The sequence below is a fragment of the Lithobates pipiens genome, unplaced genomic scaffold (genome assembly GCF_037356315.1).
Source record: "Lithobates pipiens isolate NorthernLeopardFrog02 unplaced genomic scaffold, aLitPip1_a1.2 Scaffold_19, whole genome shotgun sequence".
NCBI classification, from domain to species: domain Eukaryota; kingdom Metazoa; phylum Chordata; class Amphibia; order Anura; family Ranidae; genus Lithobates; species Lithobates pipiens.
In genome coordinates, this window is record NW_027507764.1 from 576,682,336 (window position 1) to 576,703,472 (window position 21,137).

Below are 21,137 nucleotides of genomic sequence, written 5' to 3' on the forward strand. Positions count from 1 at the left end.
ACCCTAGGACCGACTGCTGCGGATTGTACCCAGGGAGGTTCAGGAAGCAGGTCTACTGGATCACTAACACAGTGGGAGCTGGAGCATAGATTCCCCAGGGTGCAGAGTCTAAGAGCCAACAGGTGTTCACCAGAGCCTCCAGTGGTGAGGATGGACTGCGTTGCAGTCTGGCTCCAGGTCGTGGCCCCTAGGGTCTCACAGCTCATGCTCAAGGTAGACTACAGGAGAAGGAAACAGCAGGCTGGAACAACAAGGATAGTAAAGGGATAAGGCAGAGGTCAGGGCGACTAGCAGACAGGAACAACGGAGTACACGCCAAAGGTTCAGGGTCACAGGCATACAGGGATAGTCGGGGACACGTCAAAAAGGTCAAGGTCAGGAGCAGACAGGAATAGTCAAGATCACACCAAGGTCGGTAACAGAGACAAATGAATAGCACATGGCAAGCAGGAAACAGGAAGCCAAACACACAATGCATACACAATGGTTGATCAGCACCACTGGCTTGCACAGGTTAATATAGGGTTCCCTGATAGGGCCTGGGGTGGAGCCATGCTTAGAGGAGAGGTTATAAAAACAGATAGGTGGAACCGGCTGGCCTCTTAGTCTGAACACATGAGGAGAGGTAAGCTGACAGAGAAAGTTACTGCATAACTATGACACCCAGACTTGGACCCGATTGAACATCTCTGGAGAGATCTGAAAATGGCCGTGCACCGACGCTCCCCATCCAACCTGATGGAGCTTGAGAGGTCCTGTAAAGAAGAATAATGAGAGAAACTGCCCAAAAATAGGCCAATCTTGTAGCGTCATACTCAAAAAGACTTGAGGCTGTAATTGGTGCCAAAGGAGCTGCAATAAAGTATTGAGAAAAGTCTGTGACTTCTTATGTACATGGGATTTTTTTTTCATCTTTTATTTTTAATAAATGTGCAAAGATTTCAAACAGACTTCTTTCACATTGTCATCATGGGGTATTGTTAGTAGAATTTTGAGGAAAATTATGAATTTAATCCATTTTGGCATAAGGCTGTAACATAACAAAATGTGGAAAAAGTGAAGCGCTGTGAATACTTTCCGGATGCACTGTAGAAGTGTGTCTGCTCAGTCCAATACCTTAGAATCTTTTACAGATTAAAACTACTATATTCGATTATCTTCTGTAGTGAGAAGCTCACAGTGTGCGGTGAAACCAGAGTAAGCCATCTCAGTGCAGGAGAGGAGCCGGTACAACCAGGGGTGGATTGACAACTCATGGGGACCCCGGGCAATAGGAGATTATGGGGCCCCCGGGCAATCCGAGTTTATGGGGCCACACAGTATACACACACACAATCACACAGTATACACATACATGTACACACAGTATACACAGACACAGTATACAAACACACAGTATACACATACACAGTATACACATACATGTACACACAGTATACACAGACATGTTTCTATTGGCTGAGAAGGTACTGGAGAGGTGGGGCAGCTATAATCTCTGGATTTTTAGAGCAAAAGGATGTCAGTAAGGGACATTTCAGAGACATATGTAAAAAAAAAAAAAAAAACACACAGATTTTTACATACTGTGCCTGGTTTTACTGAGGCTGACAACCCTGATTGGGCCCCCCTAGTGGCTCGGGGCCATCGGGAAGTGCCCGAGTGGCCCAATGGACAGTCCGCCCCTAGGTACAACTGTGCAAGACTGGAAGGAAGGGCGGAGTTCTGCTTTAGATAGGGTTTCTCTTTCTCTATGCAGTTTTACACTTCCTAACAATGGAGCAACACAACGGCAGCTGTAGTTCAAATTTTCACAGCTCTCCAAGTACTCTTAGCATTATGCTATCATTACACTGCTTAATAAGCTGGCTTATAGACTATGCAAAGATAATGAAAGTTTTAACTGGCACAAAACTTTCATAACCACCAAACGGAAAAAAAAATGAGTTAAAAAAAATAAAGGAAAAAAGTACAAACAGCGCACTGCATAAAAAGTACAGCGACTGCGATTTCATATTCCCCGACACCGAAATCACAGCTTGCACATAATAACCAAGGAGCATTGGTGACACCTAGTGCCCACATGCAAGTACTGCAGATGCTGTCATGCAATCTCAGTTTCAGGTATGCAGCAATGATATATTTCTGATAAGGTTCTCAGGTCTTGGTACAGATAGCAGTAGTTACATAGGCCCCATTCACATATTGCATAGTGGGAACTAGCACTCCCGCCTGCGATTTTTGTTGTACAATTTTCACGTGATGCAAATAGGGCAGCCCTTTCACATCAATGGGCTGCCCTTTGAGTGTTTGTTGCCCATGATAAGCGCCAACTCTTTTGTACCTATATACATGGGATATTTAATTAATTCTAACAGAAGTCTGGTGTTATTGGGACTTGGAAAGTATACCCTGCACTTATAATGGAATTTAAAGAGGTATTAAATGCAAAACCAAAAATGTAATATATTTCAGATGTGGTGTCTGCATTAGTTTTCTTTTTTTGTTAGGCTTTTTTCCCCCCTCGGTTTTCACCTGATCTGGCCAGTAACATACTTCCTGTATTAGGACGCCCGACTGTGGATGAAGGAGCACAGGATGAAAGCGGACAGGCGGATCCGTTTTCATCCGATCTCCCCATAGAGGAGCTGAGCTCTGACAAGTCCATGTCTGCACAGTGAGTGGAGACGGACCTGTCATCCGCCTGCTCAGTGGGGATCAGCGGATCGATACCCCGCTGAGCAAATCAGAATCCGCCGGGCGGAAAGGCCTGTGTCAAAGGACCCTGAGAATAACAGACTGGAAGCTTTCAAAAGGAGGGTGGTGCTTGAAATCATTGCTTTGCACAAAAAGGGATTGACAGGCAAGATATTGCTGCTTGCATTTGGACAGCAGCATTGCTAATCTGAGGGGAGAGGAGTGTAAGATGTACTAGCAGATTTAAATACACTAGCATATTGAAGCAAAACTACAGCTCTAGCCAAAAGTTTTGAGAATGACAAAAATTTTAATTTTTCACAAAGTCTGCTGCCTCAGTTTTTACAATGGCAAGTTGCATATACTACAGAATGTTATGAAGAGTGATCAGATGAATTGCAATTGCAAAGTCCCTCTTTGCCATGAAAATGAACTGAACACCCAAAAAAACATTTCCACTGCATTTCAGCTCTGCCATAAAAGGACCAGCCGACATCATGTCAGTGATTCTCTCGTAACACAGGTGTCAGTGTTGACGAAGACAAGGCTGGAAATCACTCTGTACTGCTGACTGAGTTAGGGCCCTTTCACACGGGCTTTCCGATCAGGTCCGCCTGTCTGTTTTTCCTGCAGACCTGATCGCAGCCTCCATTCACTCCTATGGGGCAGCGGATGTCAGCGGTGACATGTCTGCTGACATCCGCCGATATCCGATCTGATCCAGTCTATGAAATCCAGATGGATGGAGACCCCATTTTCAATTCCTCCAGCAGGTCGGATGGAATCAGATGAAAACAGAAGGCAGTCCGTTTTCATCCAACCTCCCCATAGAGAAGAGCCAGGCACTGACAGGTCCGTCTCTGCGCAGTGATCGGAGACGGACCCGTCATCCACCTGCTCAGCAGGGATCAGCGGATCGATACCCAAAGCAGAGTCTGCCAGGTGGAACACCCATGTAAAAGGACCCTCAGAATAACAGACTGGAAGCTCTAAACGGAAGGTGGTGCTTGAAATCATTGTTCTTCTGTTAACCAGAGTTACCTGCAAGGAAACACGTGTAGTCATCATTGCTTTGCACAAAAAGGGATTCACAGGCAAGGATATTGCTGCTACTAAGATTGCACCTAAAATCAACCATTTATCGGATCATCGAGAACTTCAAGGAGAGAGGTTCAATTATTGTGAGAAGGCTTCAGGGTGCCCTAGAAAGTCAAGCAAGTGCCAGGACCGTCTACAACAGTTGATTCTGCTGCGGAATTGGGGCACCACCAGTGCAGAGCTTGCTCAGGAATGGCAGCAAGCTGGTGTGAGGACATCGGCACACACAGTGAGAAGATGGCCTGGTGTCAAAAAGGGCAGCAAAGAAGCCACTTCTCTCTAGGAAAAACATCTGGGACAGACTGATATTCTGCAAAAAGGTACAGGGATTGGACTGCTGAAGACTGGGGTAAAGTCATTTTCTCTGATGAATCCCCTTTCCGATTGTTTGGGGCATCTGGAAAAAACCTTGTCCGGAGAAGAAAAGGTGAGTGCTACCATCAGTCCTGTGTCATACCAACAGTAAAGCACCCTGAGACTTCATGTGTGGGGTTGCCTCTCAGCCAAGGGAGTGGGGCTCACTCACAATTTTGCCTAAGAACACAGCCATGAATAAAGAATGGTATAAAACCATCCTCCGGGAGTAACTTCTCCCAACCATCCAAGAACAATTTAGTGAGGAACAATGCCTTTTTCCAGCATGATGGAGCACCTTGTCATAAGGCAAAAGTGATAACCAAGTAGCTTGGGGAACAAAACATCAACATTTTGGGTCCATGGCCAGGAAACTCCCCAGACCTGAATCCCATTCAGAACTTGTGGTCAGTCCTCAAGAGACGGGTGAACAAAAATCCCACAAAATTCTGAAAACACGCACGATGAGATATTCTGCCAGAAAAAGTCAGATGTGAGCTTTTGGTCAGAAATTCCCACCGTGTGTGTGCTCCATCAGACTTTTGCTGGCAGAATTCCAGCCAGCCAAAGATTGAGAGCAGGTTCTCTATTTTTCGGTTGGAAAAATTTCCAATCGGAAATTCTGATCGTCTGTACAAATTCCGACTTGCAAAATTCCTACGCATGCTCGGAAACAATTTGACGCATGCTCGGAAGCACTGAACTTAATTTTCTCGGCTCGCCGTAGTGTTGTACATCACCGCGTTCTTGACAGTCGAAAGTTCAGAGAACTTTTGTGTGACCGTGTGTATGCAAGCCAAGCTTGAGCGGAATTCCGTTGGAAAAAACATCCAGGTTTTTATTTTATTGTTTCTATTTAATTATTTTTTTCTTTTGCAGTACAAAACAGGGCCTTTGGGCATACCCCAGCCAACCGGTGAACACAGGAATGTGCATAACATATCACTACTAACCGATTATCTAAAAGCAACATAACTAAACACCACACAACTCGATGCTCAGGTAACACATGTTAGAAATTTGCAATGAGATATTGTTTCTTCGGGGACTGTCTCCCGGTTTTAGTTATTGGCCTTGGACTCTATAAGGGCATTTGAGGATAGATGTAAAATATATGTAGTGGCTTTGCTTTTTTAAGTTAGCCTCTCCAACTAACCAACTGGGGTCTAGGCTTCAGCGCTTAGGAAAGCTAGATAGAGATAAAGGAGATCTATATAGGTTGATCCCCTAAGGGCTGATCATCTATGGTGGAGTCAGTCCACAAATGCCAGACCTTGTCATATTTTTTGGGGCATCCTCAGGACAGATATGTTGCTTTATAGAGGGGTATCATTGCGTTAACCCATTGCTTCCATGAGGACAATGTGGGGGGAGTGGTTGACTTCCACTTCAATACAATGGCTTTTCTCGCATAGAAGAGAAGGATACCTATTAGGGTGCGTGTTGCTTTGGAAAACGCCAGTTGTTGCACTAGGCCAAGGAGGCAGACACTGATTGTCAGGGGAATAGGAATAATAGTTAAACTATGAATGAATTGAGTTACCTCCCGCCAATAGTCCTGAATTTGTGGGCAATCCCAAAATATATGCGTGAAATCTGCAGGAGCACCAGAACATCTCCAACAGCTGGCCGACATGGCTGGGTGTATGCGGTGGAGGCGTTGGGGCGTATAGTGGATCCTGTGTAGGTTTTTGAATTGGATCAGTTTATCCCTAGTAGCAAACCAGCGGCTGGAGTGGATAATCTCACGTCTTCCCAGTCCTCGCTGTCCAGCTCCTGCACCTCCGCCCGCCACAGACCACGCAGACCATCCAGTCTGACCTGGACGGATGGTAGAAGTGCTCGGTAAATTTGGGATAGTGGTTTTAAGAGATCAGCATCTTCTAGAATGGTTTCCATGTCATCATATTCCAGCCGAAGCTGAACTGTTTTGAATTGTGAGTCAAAGGCATGGCGGACCTGCCGGAACCTGAAGAAGAAAGAGTTCGGAAGTCGGAATTTATTTTTCAGCCTATCAAATGTAAATAATCCTGACTCGTCACAGATATCCCTCAAATGTTTGATGCCCTTACCGGCCCACAAACCTGGGTCCTGTAGAGAGTGGAATTCTTTCAGTCTTGGGTTACAACAGAGCGGTGTATTAGGGGACCATTTGGCCTTTACCAAATTAGTTTTAATCACTACAATGTGCCAAGCCTTAAAAATTGCCTTAACTGCCAGTGTTAAAGGGTACTTGAGAGCCCCTATATAGGGCATTTCAGAGGGCCTCAAAGGGCCAGTTGGGCTGTCTCTAGGAGGACATCCATATTTTTTCTGACAGAAAATCCGCTCATGTGTAGGAGGCACAAGCGTTGAATTTGCAAGACTGAGCTGCCATCAGTCAGAATGTGGCCCAGAATTTGATGGACAGCAGCAAATTGCAGAGGTCTTGAAAAAGAAGGGTCAACACTGCAAATATTGACTCTTTGCATAAACTGAATGTAATTGTCAATAAAAGCCTATGACACGTATGAAATTCTTGTAATTATACTTCAGTATACCATAGTAACATCTGCCAAAAAGATCTAAAAACACTGAAGCAGCAGAGCAGACTGTGTGGAAATTTGTGTCAGTCTCAAAACTTTTGGCTACGGCTGTACAGCTAACACTTTAAAAATAGTTACAGCAAAAAGTTGTTTTTTTTCCCCCTTTAGTGATAAAGGTTTTACATAAATAAATAAAATCTGATCATTGTAAGCACTCCTGTCAGTATCAGTTACAAAGATGAGCCAAATCATTTAGCACCATCTGCAAAAGTGCTGCTTCTTTTGAAAAACAGACTTCTTGGCAGGTTCGGTAGGTAAAAATAAAAGAAAGAAAACCTAAAAAAGGAAACTATCGCAGCCATCACATCTAAGAATTGGGAAGCTGCAATATAATAAAATGTATGGTTTTGGGTTTAATACTGCCTTAATTGTCAACCCTTGTCCTAAAAGGAGGTGGCATTACAGCAGCAAAAAAAAAAGGAGATTTGGAGGAGGGTGAGAGAAATGGAAGGGACTTTTGTGTGTTAAGAATATATACATTACTAAGATTTTTATTTTTTTTAAACTAGAGATTAGTGTCACTTTAATTTTCCTGTTGTGCTTCACGGAGCCACTGTCCATCATCCTGATTGAAGGCCCTCCTAGACAGCTTGAATATGATCCAAAGCTTGTTGAAATTGAAGTCATAGGTGGCCCCTGCAAGCACCAACTGGCTCAACAAAAAGTCAGATGCAGTCACTGTACGGCAGTGCCAATGCACCCAAGCAGCCACAGCCGCCCAAATACAATAGCCACAGGTGGCATAGCCTCCTGAACACAATAGCCGGTAGTGGACACTCCTCCATCCGTGCCTTTTAGTGTGGATGTGACTGATCTTCTCTAATTCGGCCCATATGGTTCTTACAAGCCGCATATGGAGCTCGATACAGAGAGAATGGCATTCACTAAATATTTCATGGTGTCAGGGAGGAGGGGACTGCTCGTTGCCAGGGTGTCAGGAAAGAGGGGACTGCTCATTGCCAGGAAAGAGGGGACTGCTCATTGCCAGGAAAGAGGGGACTGCTCATTGCCAGGAAAGAGGGGACTGCTCATTGCCAGGAAAGAGGGGACTGCTCATTGCCAGGAAAGAGGGGACTGCTCATTGCCAGGAAAGAGGGGACTGCTCATTGCCAGGAAAGAGGGGACTGCTCATTGCCAGGAAAGAGGGGACTGCTCATTGCCAGGAAAGAGGGGACTGCTCATTGCCAGGAAAGAGGGGACTGCTCATTGCCAGGAAAGAGGGGACTGCTCATTGCCAGGGTGTCAGGAAAGAGGGGACTGCTCATTGCCAGGGTGTCAGGAAAGAGGGGACTGCTCATTGCCGGGGTGTCAGGAAACAGGGGACTGCTCATTGTTAGGGTGTCAGGAAAGAGGGGACTGCTCATTGTTAGGGTGTCAGGAAAGAGGGGACTGCTCATTGTTAGGGTGTCAGGAAAGAGGGGACTGCTCATTGTTAGGGTGTCAGGAAAGAGGGGACTGCTCATTGTTAGGGTGTCAGGAAAGAGGGGACTGCTCATTGTTAGGGTGTCAGGAAAGAGGGGACTGCTCATTGTTAGGGTGTCAGGAAAGAGGGGACTGCTCATTGTTAGGGTGTCAGGAAAGAGGGGACTGCTCATTGTTAGGGTGTCAGGAAAGGGGGGACTGCTCATTGTTAGGGTGTCAGGAAAGAGGGGACTGCTCATTGTTAGGGTGTCAGGAAAGAGGGGACTGCTCATTGTTAGGGTGTCAGGAAAGAGGGGACTGCTCATTGTTAGGGTGTCAGGAAAGAGGGGACTGCTCATTGTTAGGGTGTCAGGAAAGAGGGGACTGCTCATTGTTAGGGTGTCAGGAAAGAGGGGACTGCTCATTGTTAGGGTGTCAGGAAAGAGGGGACTGCTCATTGTTAGGGTGTCAGGAAAGAGGGGACTGCTCATTGCCAGGGTGTCAGGAAAGAGGGGACTGCTCATTGCCAGGAAAGAGGGGAATGCTTATTGCCAGGGTGTCAGGAAAGAGGGGACTGCTCATTGGTAGGGTGTCAGGAAAGAGGGGACTGCTCATTGGTAGGGTGTCAGGAAATAGGGGACTGCTCATTGTTAGGGTGTCAGGAAATAGGGGACTGCTCATTGTTAGAGCCCATTCACACAGGGGCAACACGACTTGTAGGCGACTTGATCAGGCTACTTGGACACGACTTGACAGCGGCGACTTGGGACGACTTCAAAACGACTTGTGATGACTTCAAGCGCGACTTGGGACGACTTACAAGTCGCCCCAGGCCAGGCGACTTTTGCCGCGGCCAAGCAGAGAATGAGCTCAAGGGGAAACTCCACGGCAAATTTTTGAAAAAAAATTGGCGTGGGTTCCCCCTCCGAGAGCATACCAGGCCCTTAGGTCTGGTATGGATTCCAAGGGGAACCCCCTACGCCGAAAAAACGGCGTGGGGGTCCCCCCCAGATCCACACCAGACCCTTATCCGAGCACGCTACCCGGCCGGCCAGGAAAGGGGGTGGGGACGAGCGGGCGGCCCCCCCCCCCTGAGCCGTACCAGGCCGCGTGCCCTCAACATGGGGGGGTGCCTTGGGGGAGGGGGGGCGTGCGGCCCCCCCACCCCAAAGCACCTTGTCCCCATGTTGATGAGGACAAGGGCCTCTTCCCGACAACCCTGGCCGTTGGTTGTCAGGGTCTGCGGGCGGGGGGCTTATCGGAATCCGGGAGCCCCCTTTAATAAGGGGGCCCCCGGATACCGGCCCCCCACCCTATGTGAATGAGTATGGGGTACAATGTACCCCTACCCATTCACCTGTGAAATAAAGTACAATAAAACACACAACACAGAGAAAAAGTATTTTATTGCACAGCCGGGGGTCTTCCGTCTTCGGGGGTCTTCTCGCCGGACTCCTCCGCTATGTGTGTGTAGCTCTTTTGCCAGCGGAGGAGTCCGGCTTTCTTCCTCCCCGCCGCCGGCCTCTTCTCCCGACTTCGGGGGTCTTGTCCCCCTCTTCGGTTCTTCTGCCGGGCCACCGCGCCTGGTCCGGTGGCCCGGTCTTCTGTCGCCGTCTTCCGTTCTTCTGTCGCCGCCTTCGGTTCTTCTGCCGGGCCACCGCGCCTTCTTATAGCTCTTTTACAGGCGGTGGCCCGGTCTTCCGTCGCCGCCGCCGCCGCCTTCCGTTCTTCTCCTTCTTCTTCTCCTGGAGATGTTGACTCGACGAGCTCTCCGGCCACAATGCCAGGGACGCGCTCCGCTGCCTCTTATATAGGGACAATGGGGCGGTGTCACATGGGTTGATGTCACATGGGTTGGTCACATGGGTTGATGTCACATGGTGACCCCGCCCCCTTACCATGTGACATCAACCCATGTGACCAACCCATGTGACATCAACCCATGTGACACCGCCCCATTGTCCCTATATAAGAGGCAGCGGAGCGCGTCCCTGGCATTGTGGCCGGAGAGCTCGTCGAGTCAACATCTCCAGGAGAAGAAGAAGGAGAAGAACGGAAGGCGGCGGCGGCGACGGAAGACCGGGCCACCGCCTGTAAAAGAGCTATAAGAAGGCGCGGTGGCCCGGCAGAAGAACCGAAGGCGGCGACAGAAGAACGGAAGACGGCGACAGAAGACCGGGCCACCGGACCAGGCGCGGTGGCCCGGCAGAAGAACCGAAGAGGGGGACAAGACCCCCGAAGTCGGGAGAAGAGGCCGGCGGCGGGGAGGAAGAAAGCCGGACTCCTCCGCTGGCAAAAGAGCTACACACACATAGCGGAGGAGTCCGGCGAGAAGACCCCCGAAGACGGAAGACCCCCGGCTGTGCAATAAAATACTTTTTCTCTGTGTTGTGTGTTTTATTGTACTTTATTTCACAGGTGAATGGGTAGGGGTACATTGTACCCCATACTCATTCACATAGGGTGGGGGGCCGGTATCCGGGGGCCCCCTTATTAAAGGGGGCTCCCGGATTCCGATAAGCCCCCCGCCCGCAGACCCCGACAACCAACGGCCAGGGTTGTCGGGAAGAGGCTCTTGTCCTCATCAACATGGGGACAAGGTGCTTTGGGGTGGGGGGGCCGCACGCCCCCCCTCCCCCAAGGCACCCCCCCATGTTGAGGGCACGCGGCCTGGTACGGCTCAGGAGGGGGGGGGGCGCCCGCTCGTCCCCACCCCCTTTCCTGGCCGGCCGGGTAGCGTGCTCGGATAAGGGTCTGGTGTGGATCTGGGGGGGACCCCCACGCCGTTTTTTCGGCGTAGGGGGTTCCCCTTGGAATCCATACCAGACCTAAGGGCCTGGTATGCTCTCGGAGGGGGAACCCACGCCAAATTTTTTTCAGAAATTTGCCGTGGAGTTCCCTCTTGAGAGCTGATAATTCTGTCAAAGTCGCCTCCGTATAGACGGAGATCCGACTTGGAGGCGACCTCCATTGAAATCAATGGGTACCGGTCGCCTACAAGTCGGATAGAAGTAGTACAGGAACCTTTTTTGAAGTCGGAGCGACTTCAGTAGCGTGCATTAACACGGCTCTCATTCACTTACATTGCTTTTTAAATGTTGTCCGACCTGAGGCGACCTGAGGCGACTAGGGGCGACCTGAAGTCGGATCAGGAGTTGCCCCTGTGTGAATGGGCTCTTAGGGTGTCAGGAAATAGGGGACTGCTCATTTGCTTATTATCAGATCCACTCCGCCAGAGACAGGCAGACAAAAAGAGCGGAACAAGACCATCCTGAGATTTGTAGCTTTTCCCCTTTAAAGACAGTTCACCTGTCTTTGATGTCTAGATCCATCACAGTTTTCATTAGCTGTTAAGGGTTTATGACTAACCTGGCGCAGGTTGATGTAGACCACATTCTGCAGAAACTCCGAGGCCTCCATGCTTTTCTTCTGTATGGCCAACACACGGACCGCCTTCACACAGGCTTCCAGCTCGATGACTCCCGCTGCCTTAGACTGAGGACAATATAAAAGAGGGTTTACAGACTCATCCATAGAGAAAACCCGTGTCTCCAAAAACAGCATTCACTAGAGTTGGGTGACATAACTGAGAATGTATCCTATCCAATTACTAGAGACCGGTGACATCACTGAGAATGCAGCTTATCCATTCACTAAAGACCGGTGACATCACAGAGAATGTATCCTATGCATTCACTAGAGAGCGGTGACATCACTGAGAATGTATCCTATGCATTCACTAGAGAGCGGTGACATCACTGAGAATGTATCCTATGCATTCACTAGAGAGCGGTGACATCACTGAGAATGTATCCTATGCATTCACTAGAGACCGGTGACATCACTGAGAATGCAGCCTATCCATTCACTAGAGAGCGGTGACATCACTGAGAATGTAGCCTATCCATTCACTAGAGAGCAGTGACATCACTAAGAATATACTTCACTAAGAGACTGGTGACAATGTTAAGAAGAAAGCTACAGTGACATTATTAAGTATACAGCCAAAGCTGCGGTTTCTATTATCTCAGATGAGATATTTATCACTCAGTTTCTCTCCTACCTTCCCATAGTAAGAGATTGCTTCTTTGTACTTTTCTATGATGTCATCAGGACTCAGACAGTTTTTGGCTCGTCCAATCTCCATACTGGCATCCATATTGATCCCATTGGTGGACAGGGCACCTTATGAGAGAACCAAAATGTACAAATTAATTATTATTGGCATCTCTATTATTATTGAAAATTCATATAAAAAAAAAAACTTAAAGTGGTAGTAAACCTCAGACATGAAATATGAACAAAGCATAGCCCTCTATAGTGTCTACTTGTCTCCTTCAAGAGCAGGGAGTCTCATTTCTGTCAGCTTCTTCCTTCAACCGCTATCAGCACGAGTCACTCCTGATAGAATAGGGGGACCTCTAATGGGATGGGAGGACCATTGATGTTATGGGGGACCTGTGATGTGATCCTGGGAGGGGGGGGGGGGCTGATATGAAGCCACTTTCATCAAGCCTTTTGTGTGCATTGTCCCAGGCTCAAGTTTCCCATTAATAATAAGTAACATTTTATGTTTTTTAAGCTGGGGTGCCTTGAGATTTTGCATACTTTCTAAAGTTTGTTGAGCTTAAAAAAAAAAAAAAAAAAAAAGGTTGAGAAAGTCATCTTTTATGTATCAGGTCAACAGGAGCTGGGCCAGCACAGACAGTATATAGACACTTCCAGAAGAGGGGAGGTTTAAAATGTGCATGGAGGGAGGGGGCTATGAAAGGGAATTTACTCTATCTGGTGTAATCAAATCTTCTGTCAAGTTGAACGGCTCATTGCAAGTGAATAAAACCCTGAAATTAAGTCTTAAAATACTGGATTTTTATGTGTTGTAATGTTTTAAGTTGGTGGCAGGATCTCTTTAACTAACCATGTTTTCAAATCTGCTGCAGCATCAGGATCGGCGGTCTCGGCGTATGCACTAAGTCAATGCTGGAATTGGCACAGCTTATATTGGAGAGCAGGGCAATGAACCTGTTAGTTGATTACTCTACATTAGATATTTAAACCCAACATTGGTCAATGTTGTCACGCTGCTCCTGGCAGATCTTCAGATCTAGCCATCAGTATGGACAAGGGCTTACACGATGTGAGAAGATGAACTTCTAAACGGCCCTTCTGGAATTCTGCTCCAGCTTATGGTTTGGAGATTACTTTTCTGGGGGCTGAAGAGCAACAAAATGATATCCGCTTCCCCCACCCCAATATATTAATTCACTGCTTTATTATCCTAAACTCACCCGTAAGATAATTTGGCAAAAACACATTAAATCCCTTTTAGTTTACACCTTTTAAAAAGGGTTGTAAACCCTTCCATATACCCACTGGACTCAGGTGATACACATAGATGAGACGTCGGGGAAAAAAGGGGGCGGAAAGCTGAAGTTACACTTTGCAGAGCTCAAGAAGGAGAGCTCTAAGAGCTGATTGGAGAGAAAGGATATACCTCTTTCACCAGGAACAGAGTTAAGGCTGGAGGTCCCTCCTCTGTCAGCATTTTTCTTTTGGAGTTAGAAAACTTGTCAGAGGTCACTCCATCACATCAGAGGTCCCCATCACATCACAGGTCCCTCCATGACATCAATGATCCTCCCATCCCATTATATGTCCCTCCATTCTATCAGAGGTCACTACATCACATCAGAGGTCCTCCCATCCCCATTAAATGAACAGACCTCTCATCCCTATGACATCAGAGAACCCCTTATTCCATGAGAAGTACCTCCAACACATCAAAGGTCCTCCCATCCCTATAACATCAGAAGTTAATCCATCACATCAGAGGACCCCTCAATGCATCAGAGGTACCTCCAACACATCAGAGGTCCTCTCATCACATCGAAGCTCCTCCAATCACATCAGAGGTCTATCCATCACTTCAGAAGCCCCCTCATCACATCAGAACCCCACTATGCATCAGAGTCAACCTTCACAGAGCCCCCCACCCATACAGCTGTGGCAGCATGGCAGAAGCTGGTAGGTGGAGCAGGTCTGGAGGGAGGTGAACTTCCAAACTTTCCTGAATGCTGGGGGCAGCCCTGAATGCCACCCGCCTTGCATCAACATCATGAGACGCTATGGTGTAGGCGGGCCTGCCGCCAGCCAGCCCCATGGCAACAAATTACGCTATGCATCAATGGTTGTTACAGTGCTTACAGCTTGCCTACACACACACACACACACACACACACCATAGCAATACATGATGCTATAAAAAAAGTGCTTCCGATATTTGCAACATCCCTGACAAATCCAGACGGCACCCCAGTTGAGAAAGGCTGCTATAGAGTGTCACTTGAGTGACAACAGAGTCTGCTGGGGCTGTTGGCATCACATCCAAGATGGCGGCACCCTGTGGCAGTCTCAGGGCTTTTGGATATCTACACAAGGGAGGATTTTACAGGCAAATAACATGCATACAATATGTTAAATGCACATATCATCTTATGGGTAGATTTTTGATGAAAGGGTCCAGTGACAGGGTCTGGGCTTTCTGTTTTTAGCGTTTGATTCATATATTAAGCCTTTATTTTCAGTGCTTACTAACAAGAGTGACTAATAATACTCTTGAAATGAGAAAATACTAGAGATATCAATACAGCATATATAATGCAACCATCTACTTACCGGGGTCAATCAGCACTTCCTGCGCTCCTGTCAGATGGAGAAAGAAAGAAAAAGCGGTCAGGTTTTTGGAAAGGGTGGACTTTGAAGGACTGTAGGATCTTCATAAACTGGGTTACATAACAGAGGATTTAAAGGTCAGCCATCACACTTTAAAATGTATATCTAGACAAAATAAAACTCTAATTGATCCTGCCAAAAACCCAATGTGCTCTTAAAGCCCAATTCTGGGCAAATATTAACCCTCCTCCACAAACCTATTTTGTTTTTTTCTTATCTTGTGAAGCACAGTATACGCACCCAAGTCCACCGTGTCTCAGCAGCCCCATTTCTGTGTGCGGAGGGCCACTAATCCAGCGCTGAAGATACGGCTGCTCCAGGCAGACCTCAACAGTTAGCCGACGCGGACTTCACTCCTCTTCTAGATCTTAAAAAGACCCTGACACTGGACAGTTATAGGAGGTGTCCAAGTCACGCAGGGAGTGACGTGGACAACCAAAAGGAGGACACTACCTCCTGTAAAACAGAAGAGCAGAGACGACATGGGACTCGAATGTCACATGACTGTGGCTTTAGGCAAATGAAAAGGGCATCTAACGGCAGCAATTTCTTATAAAGGGTTGGGGGCAGGAAGTGGGGAGCCTGGTGATTAGCTTTAACTTGCCGTAGTTGCCTCTGTTGCTCAGAAATCCCAAGAAATGTTGCCACCCTTGCCCAGTTCTCATTCGCTGGGCTACAGATCAGTACTCATTTTGGCGTCAAATTTAGATGTAGTTTTAGTCGTAATCTTTTTGCCAAAATGCCATTTTAGTTTTAATCACATTTTAGTCCTCTGAAATCTTTTTAAGTTTTAGTCTTAAGTCGACTAAAACCTCCAGTACATTTTAGTCGCCTGAAACCTGCAATACATTTTAGTCGACTAAAACCTGCAATACATTTTAGTTTGGAAATTCTAGAGAAATGCTCAAATAATACATTACAATTTAACTAAACCCATTCGATTTTAATCGACTAAAATGTACTGGAGATTTCAGTCGACAACAATCAAATAAGTTTGGTTAAATTGAAATGCATTCTTTGAGCATTGCTTTAGAATTTTCAAACTCATTATATACTCCTGTTGTAAAAAAAATAAAAAAAATTGAATATTATGTTAATATTTATAGTATTTTGTTTTGAACAAACTACACGCTCTGGGAGGTCTGAGGAGGCGACCTGTGATGCACACAGTACTCCAGGTGGACGGTCTGAGGAGGCCTGAAAATGCTGCACAGTGCTCTGGAAGGTGGTCTGACGAGGCTTGTAATGCACACTTCAATAAATATAGTGCTCTGGACGGTGGTCTGAGGAGGCCTCTAATGCTGCACAGTGCTCTGGATGGTGGTCTGAGGAGGCCTCTAATGCTGCACAGTGCTCTGGACAGTGGTCTGAGTAGGCCTGTAATGCTGCACAGCGCTCTGGACGGTGATCTGAGGAGACCTGTAAAAACTGCACAGTGCTCTGGAAGGTGGTTTGAAAAGGCCTGCAATGCATACAGTGCCCTGGATGGTCGGAAGGCATATAAATGCTGCACAGGTCTCTGGGTGATCGGGAGGCCTGTAACTGCTGCAAAGGCGGTAGTCTGTCTAAGGAGGCCTGTATATTCTGCACAATGCTAAGCACGCCACACCACTAAACAAGCTACGGTCGCTACCTTGCTTGCTGGGAGGGGCAAACACTCGTGGCCTTACAGGCGGAGCTCTGTGGAAACTGGAAGTTCACGTGGGTAAAAGTCCCTCCCTGACATTTTCCTTGGTTGATGAAAATTGGATTTTATTTTCATCATAGTTATGCCAATTGATGAAAATGGGGGGTAATTTCCATTTGGTTTCTTCACTGGAAATATGCAGCTGACAAAAAATGCCAAAAAAGTTTTCAGTGACAAAATGAAAGTGGTTGTAAAGCCACTTTGTAAAGTGCGTACAATCCCCTCTGTTAGATAACGTTCTATGATCCAGTGTATGTTCTTTGTAAAAAAAATATGCCAATTTCTACCTTATTTCATAGCTCACGTGACAGCTCGCTGCTCCCACATACGATCTGACAGCTAAAGTGGGAGGGGCTGAGAATCCCCCACTGACATCAGTTGGGAGGAGGGGATGAGAGGAGGAGAGCAGCGAGCAGTCACGTGAGCGCCGAGAGGTGCTCTGAAATAAGGTAGAAATGGGCCTTTACAAAGAACTGGAGAATAGAACATTATCCAACAGAGGGGAGTGCATGTACTTTACACAGTTACTTCAGTTGCAGGAGTGGAGGGGCGGCATTGTCACTAGCTGACAGGCAGGAGGGAAGGAGGGTAGAGGAGAGCTGTGGATGACGGAGGCACATAAACTGACCACGGTGTCAGGGCTCAGCAGCCCTGATAAAACGTGGTCAGTTTACTGGGGGGAGGGCAGAAACGGGCAGAATCAGCCAGGTACTTCACGTGATACAGGGGGCCAATTCACACAGCAAACCACAGTCTTCGATCAGCCAACAAAAACCTCCTCCTCGTGCCCAAAGCACGTTATAAATCCAAGGGTGATCGGAGATTCGCTGTCCAAGGGCCTCGGCTATGGAATGCTCTACCAATCAACATCCGCCTGGAAGAAAATCACCTGGCTTTTAGGAAAAAACTCAAGACCTTCCTCTTTTAGCAGATGATCAAAGCTCGCCACAGCGCCTAGAGGCGATTCAGTTCGCATTGTGCGCTATATAAGTATTTCATTCATTCATTCATTCATTCACAGCACAAGCACTGTACTGTACTGTACTGTATAACATGCTTTAAAAGCAACAGGATCCATTTTTATTTTTTTGTTACAAACACTCACTGCTACAGATGAGTAAGGTGGGGGGAGTGTCTGTAGTCCAGCAAACAGAACTGGGAAGGGCTGGCAACACTTCAGTAACACAAAGGAAACATTGTCCATCCACCTTGATTATTTCCTGCCTTGACTACTGCAACTCTCTCCTTAATGGCCTACCCTTAAGCAGGCTATCCCCCCTTCAGTCTATTATGAATGCTGCTGCTAGACTAATACACCTCACTAATCGTTCCGTAACTGCTGCCCCTCTCCGCCAATCCCTTAACTGGCTTCCCCACCCCCACCATATAAAATTCAAAATGCTATCCATAACATACAAAGCCATCCACAACATCGCCCCCATCTACATCACCAAACTCATCTGCAGATATCGCCCAAATCGTCCCCTCCGCTCCTCCCAGGACCTCCTGCTCTTTAGCTCCCTCGTTACCTCCTCTCATGCTCGCCTTCAAGACTTCTCCAGAGCCTCTCCCATCCTCTCGAACTCCCTGCCCCAGTCCGTCCGATCAGCCCCTACCCTGTCCACCTTTAGGAGATCCCTGAAAACTAATTTATTGAGGGAAGCCTATCCCACACCCACCTAACAACTGTCCCCGAGCCACCCCCATCAAATCATTCTCTGCAGCTATTACCTTTTGTACCACCTCCCCCTCCCTTTAGAATGTAAGCTCTACGAGCCGGGCCCTCCTGTACCTTTTGTATTGTACTGTAATTGTGTTGTCCCCCCTATACATTGTAAAGTGCTGTGTAAACTGTTGGCGCTATATAAATCGTGAATAATCCACTACAGAAGGATCTCACTGGATTCCTGGCAGGATGAAATGCTGTTTGCAACATTTTTATAGGGACAAAATTGGAGAAATTTGCCTGTACTGCAAAGATGAATTTCATATATTTTTTCATGGTGAATAACGTTAGTTCTCCTTTTTATTTTATTCTGAACAAAACTTTAAACACATTGCTCTATCCATGCTATACAGTGGATGGACAAATCTCCGATTGTGCCTATTGTATTCTAATAGCTGGTGCCACCAGCTGTCAGAGTACCCAAACACAACTTGCATCTGATTGGCTGCGGTCACTAGTTCTTCCAAGAATTTTCCACCCAGCTCCTTCAATTCTTCCAAGAATGCCAGACGGAGTGGTTCTGACAGAGTCACCGGAGTGAATTTCTTCCGGTTTATCAGGAACGGGCGGAAATTCGCTCAGGGTATGGCCGGCTTTAGACTACATGATTTCTGGTTAATCTGACTGGTAATAGGTAAACATGCAGCACCCCCTAATTACTTACCTGATCCTCATCTGTCTCCGGCGATGTCCATGAGTGTCTAAGCCTTCTGGGACACTCCTCCTGATTGGCTGAGGCACAGCAGCAGCGCCATTGGCTCCCGTGCCTGTCAAAGTCACTCGACCATTCAGGGGAGAGAGGGGAGAGAGGGGAGAGAGGGGGCGGGGCCAGTTTGGATACACGGAGCTCTGACTTGGCTAGGGTGCCCCCATAGGAAGCTGCTGACTGTGGGGGTACATGATAGGAGGGAGGAGCCAGGAGCAGCAAAGAGGGACCCTAGAAGAGGAGGATCCGGGTTGCTCTGTGCAAAGACAAATGCACAGAGGAGGGAAGTATAACATGTTTTTTTTATTTATTTATTTTTTTTAAATAACAAAGAGGTGCCACCCCCCTCCCGCGCTTATCGGAGCCGTCGGTAGCGGCGGTGGCAATCGGGTCCTATCGATGGCTGGATATGGAGACGAGTAAGGCTAAGATGGCCCCCACCCGTCTCTATACCATAGGAGGGCGGAAGCGACGTCAAAACGTCACTTCTGCCCATACCTCTTAAAAAGGTACATTTTTTTCAATGTAATTTTTTCAAATTACTTTTTTTTTTTATTGCATTTAAGTCCAAATATGAGATCTGAGGACTTTTTGACCCCAGATCTCATATTTAAGAGGTCCTGCCATGCTTTTTTCTTTTACAAGGGATGTTTACATTCCTTGTAATAGGAAAAAAAGTGATCCATTTATTTTTATTTAATTTTTTAAAGTGTAAAAATAAATAAAATCAAGTAAAATAAATAAGAAAAAATTTTTTTTTTTTTTTAAAACACCCGTCCCGACGAGCTCGCGCACAGAAGCGAACGTATACGTGAGTAGCCCCCACATATGAAAACAGAGGTCAAACCACACATGCGAGGTATCGCCGCGATCGGTAGAGTGAGAGCAATAATTCTAGCTTAGAACTCCTCTGTAACACAAAACATGCAACCTGTAGAATTTTTTAAATGTCGCTTATGGTGATTTTTGAGGGTAAAAGTTTGACACTATTCCACGAGCAGGCGCAATTTTGAAGCATGACATGTTGGGTATCAATTTACTTGGCGTAACATTATCTTTCACAATATAAAAAAAAAATGGGCTAATTTTACTGTTGTCTTATTTTTTTATTCAAAAAAAGTGATTTTTTTTTCCAAAAAAGCGTGCTTGTAAGACCGCTGCGCAAATACGGTGTGAAAAAAAAGTATTACAATGACACCCATTTTATTCTCTAGGGTGTTAGAAAAAAAAAAACTAAATATAATACTTAAGGGTTCTAAGTAATTTTTGGGGGTTCTAAGCACAATTATTACAAAAGTTGTGGCAAACAATAGCAGAGGGGGTGGAGAGCCACATGAGGCTCACAAGCTATTCGTTGGGGATCAGTGGGCTAAAACTCCCACAATCTTCTCTCATTAAGTTAAATAGTCAGGTCTGGTTGAAAAATAACACAAGTCCATCTAGTTTAACCAATAAAAGGTATAAAAGGTATAAAAAAAATAAAAATAATGCAATCCCATATATACAATCCTATACCCACAGTTGATCCAGAAGAAGGGGTTGGTTGTACCTGGTCTGTGCCGCTTATTGGCCTCTGCAGAGAGGGAAATACTCTGCGTGCGTCGTGTTCCCGACTTGCCTGCCGTACCTCCCGGATAATGGTGTATGACCGATGCAGAGCACAGACCCTCCAACGCAGCTGCAACAATTAAATGAAAAGTTCCGTGTTACAGAACAAGGTCAGAATTCAAAAGCATACACAGTTAGGTCCATATATATATATATATTTGGACACGGGCACAATTGTCACACTTTTGGCTCTATATGCCACCAGAATAAAATGAAAACGAAACAATCCAAATGAATTTGAAGCGCAGACTTTCAGCTTTAATTCAAGGAGGTTGAACATAAATATAAAGTACAAATTTTAGGAACTGCAACCATTTTTATACACAATCCCCCCCCCCCCCCCCCCCCATTTTCAGGGCCTCGAATGTAATTGGACAAATGAATATAATCATAAATAAAATCTTCATTTTGAATATTTTTGTACTTTTTCTCTCGTTCAAAAGTTTTTAATTTTATGTTAAAATAAATTACATGTACAGAATATAAGACAAATTATTTGATACCAGAAATAAAAAGTAAACATATTGAAGTAGGGATGATGCAAAG

General features: G+C 46.4%; 1 protein-coding gene across 1 annotated transcript in view; it reads right to left on the minus strand.

The window, feature by feature from the left end:
- TRAPPC9 (trafficking protein particle complex subunit 9) overlaps positions 1-21,137 on the minus strand; it is a 903,391-nt gene that overhangs the window by 874,429 nt on the left and 7,825 nt on the right. The window contains exons 4-7 of the mRNA XM_077493381.1: positions 20,533-20,661; positions 14,808-14,834; positions 12,196-12,317; positions 11,502-11,627 (exon numbers count right to left, since the gene is read on the minus strand). Of these exons, the coding sequence (XP_077349507.1) occupies positions 11,502-11,627; positions 12,196-12,317; positions 14,808-14,834; positions 20,533-20,661 (404 nt within the window). The remainder of the gene's footprint in view (positions 1-11,501; positions 11,628-12,195; positions 12,318-14,807; positions 14,835-20,532; positions 20,662-21,137) is intronic.